The sequence below is a fragment of the Belonocnema kinseyi genome, chromosome 9 (assembly GCF_010883055.1).
Source record: "Belonocnema kinseyi isolate 2016_QV_RU_SX_M_011 chromosome 9, B_treatae_v1, whole genome shotgun sequence".
Classification (NCBI taxonomy): Eukaryota; Metazoa; Arthropoda; class Insecta; order Hymenoptera; family Cynipidae; genus Belonocnema; species Belonocnema kinseyi.
This window is the reverse complement of record NC_046665.1, coordinates 94777890-94785850: the sequence shown is the minus strand read 5'-3', so window position 1 is coordinate 94785850 and position 7961 is coordinate 94777890. Positions and strand designations below refer to the sequence as shown.

At 26.1% G+C, this 7961-nt stretch overlaps 1 protein-coding gene across 1 annotated transcript; it reads left to right on the top strand.

Moving 5' to 3' along the window:
* Window positions 1–436: 436 nt before the first annotated feature.
* LOC117179892 lies at window positions 437–5277 on the top strand. The gene is made up of 2 exons (XM_033372082.1): window positions 437–768; window positions 4786–5277. Exons 1-2 carry the CDS (start codon window positions 592–594, stop codon window positions 5161–5163), a joined length of 555 nt encoding a protein of 184 aa, XP_033227973.1. The 5' UTR covers window positions 437–591; the 3' UTR covers window positions 5164–5277.
* Window positions 5278–7961: the final 2684 nt, after the last annotated feature.

Here is a 7961-nt window from a genome sequence, read left to right as displayed (position 1 = left end):
TGTTGGGAAATGAATCTTACAAACATGAGAAATTGCGTCGTGATTTAACGTGTAGGGGTTTTAAAGAAATTAATCTCGTCTCTCCGTAGCTGAGTCTGAAAAAGCATCCCGGCAATCGGAAAGACTAGGGTTCGGATCACAGCGGAGCTATAAAATTTTTTCATGGCTTAAAAATGAAAAATGTATATCAAGAAATGTATATTTTTATCATTAGACAAAAGAAACTTTATTTTAATTTATTTAATATATTTATCTGGTGGACAACAATATCATCCTAAAATCAAAATCAGGGAAATTGGAAAAATAAATTTTTGCAGCCACCTTGTATTTAATTTCATAATTTCTAAATTTATAACTCAATTACTTTGGAGATGAAAGTGAAGTTAGGTTTCAATCTGAGTGGGAAAAAACAATAGAAATCAGAACAAAGCTAAAAGTTTTTTGACAGAACGTTGATTAGGGCGCTTCGCACCATTTTTTTCTAATCATCGTGCGACGCTAGTTTTTAAAAATCACCAGTGATTATCGGGGTTTTCCTCACCTACGACATATTCCATTTTGCTTTTTATTGACGACCGAAAAACCCAGAAAATGGCGAAAAAAGTGAATAAAAAGAAGGTTTTTCGGTCACCCAAGCCGATCAAAATTGCCGCTCTCGTCGTTTCGGCTATCCAGGATCTTAAAGATAGCAAAGGTTCTACACCGAAGAAAATTACGGGATATATTACCTATGCCTCCCAGCTTCCAACCACAAAAGTCAGACGACGAGTAAATTTATTTTCATTTTCTTCGAAGATAACTTGAATTTTATGAACACTTTAAAATTTCTGCTACGAAATAGGAAATAATACATGTTTAAACTTTAGAATTAATATTTTTTCGTTGCTCTTTTCTATTGGAAATAATGATCATAAACATCAAACTGATAATTTAAAGTTAAAAAACACTTAAGTAAGGCTTTTTTTCTGAATTGATAAAAAAAATTGTCCAAAAAGTTACAAGTACTTGAATTTTAACGCCTGTTAAGAATAACGCAAATTTTTTTTGTTTTATATCTAATCCAGTTATTTCAAGCTTGTTTTCGGATCCTCTAATTAAATAATAGAGTCAGAAAAAATAAGAAATTGTTTGGGGAAAAATGAGGAAATTTTAAAAATGAAGTTTTCCGGCCAAACTATTATAATGTTCCTATCAGTCATTCATTTTCTTTTGCTTGCTGTTTCTCCCTCCTGAACATTATATTTTTAGTTACAAATTGTATTATTTATTTAAAAATTATTCTATTTTGTTAGCAATTGAATATTTTTTATTTAAATATGCTAATATTTAGTTGAAAATGCATATTTATTAATTAAAAATTTAACTTCTTAGGAAAAATTTGGACTGCCATGATCAGATTTTTTTCTTTTTTAGTTAATGTTTTTCTCTTTGGTTCAAAAATGAACTATTTTTTAAAAAGAAATTGTTTCTTTAAAATTCATTTTTCAAACAAAGAATGTAAGTTTTCTATGTTTTTTTGAATGTTGATATTTTATTCTTGAAAACAAGCATCTCTTTCGTGTGAAAGATTAATCTTTTCAGTTTGAAATTTTCTCTTATTTTATTAAAAATTCAACTGCTTAGATAGAAATGAACTTTTTTGTGGCAAATTCATATTTTTGAGTTGAAATTTAAGCGGAAATCATTCTTGTTTCAAAATTCAATTATTGTTTTAAAAATGCGTCTTTTTGGTTGAAAAATTAATTCGCTGATTAATTAATAATAATGATAATAATAATTAATTAATAACTGATATCGTTTTAGGAGAAATTTATTCTCTTATAGTTGAAAATTCAACTATTTTGTTCAAAATTAATATCTTCACTGAAAAAATGGTTCTTTGGGCTAAATAATTAGTTTCTAACATATGGTACTGCTATTTTGTTAGTGAGGTCAACCATTTACTTAGTTGCTGGTACTAACTGAATAGTCAGTGCAACTAATGGAATTGTTATATGAACCAATCAAATAACAGTATCAATTAATAAAATATCAGTACCATATCTCACTAACTAAATAGTTGGCTCAACTAACTATTTTTTCAGTGTTTTATATTAGAAATTTATCTGCTTAGGTAAAAATTGTACTACTCAGTTACAATTTTTTTTTAATTTCTGCTCCGAAGTTGCAAATTTAAGTATTTTGTTAAAAACTTCTATTTTATTTTTAAATTATTTTTTTCAGATTTAAGAGAAACTTTAAATTTTTGTTGAACATTGATCTCTTTTAGTTGCAAATATGTATTTTTTATTGAAAAATAATCTTCTTACTTCATGGTTCGGAATTTCTACTCATCATCATCGTGGTTCAAAATTCAACTATTAATTTGAAAATTCGTTGTGTTTTTCAGATTAATTTTTTTTGACTGACATGTAACTTTTTAATTTTTTGTTAAAAATTGATCTTTTTAAGCTAAGCATTTATCGGTTTTGTTAAAAAACTAATCTTCGTTACTTAATATTTTTTCTTTTATGGTTTAGAAAATAAATTTCTGGCTGAATTTAACTTTTTTGTTAAAAATTCATATTTTTGAATTAAAACTGAAAGTGAAATGTTTCTTTTCTTGAAATTTAACTATTTTAATGGAAATTTATTTTTTAGATTTAATAATTAATTTGTTTTAGTGGAAATTCGATTTATTTTAGTAAAAACTCACCTATTTTGATCAAGATTGTTATTTTTTAATCTAAAATTCAAATTTTGGGGTCGAAGTTTAGCTACCTTGTTAATTTTTGTTCGGTTGAAGGTTTATCCCCTTGGTTAAAAATTTAACTACTGGGTTAAAAATTTGTTCCTTTTTTATTTTAGAATTAATTTTTTTAACTGAAAATCAAAAAAAAATATGCAAGATTTTAAAGCCGAATGTTTCAATTTAGCAAGATTAACAATTTACAAAGAATCAAGTTATTTCAAGAGATATTCAAGAATTTTTCCAATATAATTTGAAGTCTAAAAAGATTTTTCTAATATTTTTAAACATTGCAGATTCTTGAAGATTTCAAACACAAACTTTAGAAGGTTTCAAAAAATGTTTAAAGATAACAGAAGAATACAAAATTTGTCCTCAAATTCCTAGGAAAATTAAAAATAATTTTTTGTTTTTAAAAACTAAATCTTAAAGAAAGTTTAAAAAACATTTCAAAACATTTTTAATGGTTTCTAAAAAGGGGGAAGATTTTAGGACATTTTTTTTTAAATTTGAATTATTGTTCAGAATTTTTAATCTTAATAAGGTTTAAAAAATATTTAGTAATTCAGGATGATTTGAAGAAATTAAAAATATTCTAAAACTCATGCATATTTCCGAAAATGTATCAAATAGTTATAAATATATATTTTAAAAAGAAAAAAATCTAATTTATAATATTGAGTCTTTATATCATAAAGACGAATATTTGTAACAAAAAGTTAAATTTACAACCAAAAAATATGCATTTTTCACCAGAATAATATACTCTTTAACTAAAAAGGACGATTTCTCACCAAAGTAAGTGAAGATTTAAATGAAAAAGATAGATTTTCTGGCAGAAATGAAGTAGTTCAATTTTTAGTAAAAAAATTATTTAAAAAAAACAATTTTCAACGTTTAAAACAAGGAAATTAATATTTTTGTTTAATTAGAAAAAAAGAACTTTCATCTAAAATGATACATCTTTAATCACAAAAATAAATTTCTTGATCAAATAGTTGAATTTCCAACCCAAAATATACATTTTTTACTAAATCAAATTTTTAATAAAATAGACGAATTTTCAACCAAAAAGATTAAATTTCCATAGAAAAAAATTCGACAAAAAATTGAAGAGTTAAATGTTAAAAAATAAAGATGATTACAATTTTCTTCAAATAGTTGAATTTTAAATTAAAAAATATACATTTTATAACTAAAATCATGAATCATCAACCAAAAAATGAATTTTTAACAAAGAAGTACCACTTTCAGTAAAGCCGTTGAATTTTAAACAAAAGTATGTTATTACATCATTTTTCACGATTAGCGAATGGCTCGAAAATTAAATCAAATAAATATTTGATTAAAAAAAATCATGGGACCGAAGTCAAATTTTCAGGATGCTTCGAGCAAGGTCTGATTTAAATTCCCTGTAAATTCTGGATTTTTTCTTTTTTATATCCAGGAGGTAATCATCTTGAAAAATATGGAATAAAAATCTGAAGAGTAAACTTGTGAAATGAAATTTTTCATATTACAAGATCAATATATAAAAAGAAGCTAAAATTTTTAAAAGAATTTTAAAAATTTAACCGTTTGTGCAAAATTTCATCACCAGTTTACCTGCATAAGGAATTCGTCAGAAAATATCTTAAAAATTTATCTTCAATTTTTTCTAATGCGTTAAAAAGAATATTGAAAGTAGTGTCAAAATTATTACACATACAGAGAGTCATATTTTGTATATAAAAAAAATATCTGCTAATTTTAGAGGATTGCAAGTAAATGAAAAAAAGGCGTGAGTCATATTAAATTTACTGGAATCCTCTCGATATTAGAATATTTTTTGTGAAAAAAGATCTTCGCCTTTAGCTCCGCTGGGAATCGAACCCTGTTCTTCCGATTGATAAGGAAACTTCTGTAAATTATATACAATGTTCTCAAATCATATAAGATTTCGTGCAAAATCCTTTTAAAAAAAGTTGGAACCGAGTTTTCAAAATTAATTGAATTAACTAGTTTAATATTAATTTGTCAAAATAGTTTTTTATAAAATAAACTTAATTTAAAAATAGGTTAATGCAGCTTTAAAGCAAGGAGTGCAGTACGGAATTTTGCGAAGGTATCGAGGCCACTACTTCCTACCATTTGGAGACGAACTAGACAGAGCGAATAAAATCGCAACAAGGTTTGCGAGGCTAGCGAGTTCAAATCGAAATGGCCCACTCCCAGATATGGCAAAAATTGCTCCTGAAAAAGAAATAACTTTGAAGATTAAAGGAAAAAAAGTAAGACGAGCTAATCGAACAAAGAGACTTCGAAAACCTGCAAGGAGGGGTGCCAACAAGAAGAAAAGAATGAAGGCTCATTCAGTTCCGGTCTCCACTAGTCCCAGTTTAAACAACAAATTAAAATCCATTGACGATGAAAATTCTGTTGAGAGCGACAATTGAAATTAAATTTTATCTGATGTCCATTTCTCAGTATTTTTGGTCGTTTTCAAACTTTCTAAAATTTATTTAGTTTTGTCAGAATTTTGAAAATTCTTCGTGTAATGTCAAAGTGAAAGTAAAGCTTAATGATAATATTTAGTTTTTTCTTTAGTGTGGACGATTATTAAAATACGTTTTTTTTATTAAACTAGATTTTTTTCTAAAAGAAAAATCACCTTCACTTCAATGGGACACGAACCATAGAACTTCAGATTTCCGGTCGGTTGCTTTTCCATTAAACTACTGGAGAGATCGAAAGAAGAATACATTTTCAGACGTACACATTATTTTTTCCAGGTGTTACGTATTCGAATTTTTCAAGAAATCTGTAATATCATTAGGGAATTATAGGAATTCTTAACGTCTTTTCAGACTAAATGGAATTATTGATTAAAAATGTTGTTTAAGTTAATTTTTCTTTCATTTTTCAGAAAAATGTTTGTTTTGGAAAAAATTAATCCATAGCTCCATCTAGTCTGAAATTACGTCAAGAATTTTCGTTTTTCTCTGATGATAATACAGATTCCTTGAAAAACATTAAAGCAGGTAAGAGTTGCAATTAAATAATATTTTAATAAGAATTTTAGCGCGATTATTAAATGTTTCGATATTACTTTTTAATAGATATTTTTATTTCATTGTACTTACTTGTGTTGCACTAAAAAGGCCTAAATTAGTCAAAATGACGTATTTTTAATCAAGTGAGCACTTTACATGTAAGTTATAATATTCAAAATCTAGCGATATAGCACAAATTAGCTACTAACCTATAAAAAAATACAAATAATTTTTTTAATCTCAAAATACTCTTTTTTAAATTTATTTTTTAAATTCATATATATATTGTCATAAACCACTCCTAACATTTTTCGAACAATTTTAATAGTTTCCAGAATTTCTCAAATGCCCTGAAATCTCCTGAAAACTCATAAAATTCTATCGAATTTTAAATACTTACAAAAATTTTGTTAAATCTTAAACGAATTGTAACAATTTCCAACTTATTGAATGCAATACTTAGAAAGCAATTCTTTGAAGTCCTTCGAAAATTTAAAAAAAATGTTTATGAATTACTTCAACTCCTGCCATTTGTAAATAACTTAAAATCTTGTAAAATCCCATGAAATATTGTAAAATACTTCGAAAATCCTTAAAAATATTTTGGATCATAAAAAACATTTACAAAATCGTCCAAATCGCTCGGAATTTCTTGTAATCTCTTAAAGTTATTTGATTCTTTTTAAAATGCTAGAAAAACTTCTTAAAATATTTAAGAATAGCTTGAAATAATTGAAAACCTCTCAAAGCCGTTCCAAAACATGTAAAAGCTTTATAAGTTTTGTAAAATTCCTTAAAATATTTTTATTATATTAAAAACTTTTATAAAATCGTTCAAATCTCTATGAATCCCTTGAATTCTTCTAAAAAGTATTCAAATACTTAAAAATGATGCGAAATTGCTTAAAATTCTTAGAAATGGCTCAGATTTTTTTTTAATTACTTAGAATTCTTTGAAACAATTTTGCAGCTTTTGATTTTTTCTTTTTTTTTTTTTGATTGAAAAAAGATTTTCTCCTTCACTTCGTTGAAAATCGAACAATAGGACTTCCGTTTACAGGTTGGCTGCTTTTCACTTAAGGTACTAGAGATACCTAATGAAGAATCCTTTTTAGAGATAAAAGCATTACTTGATTCTATCTATGAATTAAAAAGCATGTAAATTTTTTTTTTTTTTCTTCGCTTCGCTGGGAATTAAACCACAAAACTTCCGATTGCCGGTCTGGTGCTTTTCCTTCAAGCCACTAGAGATATCGAAAGAAGAATCCTTTTTCAGAAATATACGCATTATTTTCTTTTTCCAGCTGTAAGGTACTTGAATTTTTTTAAGAATCTGTGTCATCATCAGGAAATAATAGAAATTCTTAACTCCTTTCAAGATTGTATGAAGCTGTTAATTAAAATTTTTTTGAATAACATTTTTTTCTGAAAAAAAGATCTTCTCCTTCGCTCCACTGGGAATTTAAAAATAGAACTTTCAATTGCCGTTCGCTTGCTTTTTCATTAAGCTAGTAGAGATATAAATAGAAGAATCCTTGTTCAGAAATACACACATTTTTTTCCAGGTGTTGCGTATTTAAATTTTCCAATGAATCTGTATTACCATCAGAGTATAACCGAAATTCTTAACGTCTTTTTAGAATAGATGGAGCTATGAAATAAAAATTATGTATATAACATTTTTTTTGTTAGAAAAAAATAATCTCATAATACAGATTCTTTGGAAAATTTGAATACGTAACGCCTGGCAAATAAAGAGTTCGTTGGTTTAATTCACAGTTGAGTGAATAAGATTTCTTTTTAACAAAATTTAGTTTAACAAATATTTAAATGATTGCTCTATCTAGTCTGAAAAGACGGCAGGAATTTCTCTTTTTCTCATTTAAAAGTTTCAAAACTTTTGAAATATTTTGAATCCCGTTAAAAACTTGTGCAAAATCGTCAAAATCTTTCTAAAACCCTTAAAATTTTGTTAAATTAGTCGCAATTCATAAAAATCTAGGAAAATTGATCAAGATCTTTAGAAATTTCTTGAAAACCCTAAACAAATTTTAAAACCATTTAAAATCTTGATAATTTTTGTGACATTCATTGTAAGATTTTCATTCTATTAAAAACTTTCAAGGAATTGTCAAAATCTCTCTGGATCCCTTGAAATTGTGCAAAATTAGTTAAAATTAATAAAAATCCTTGAAATTTGT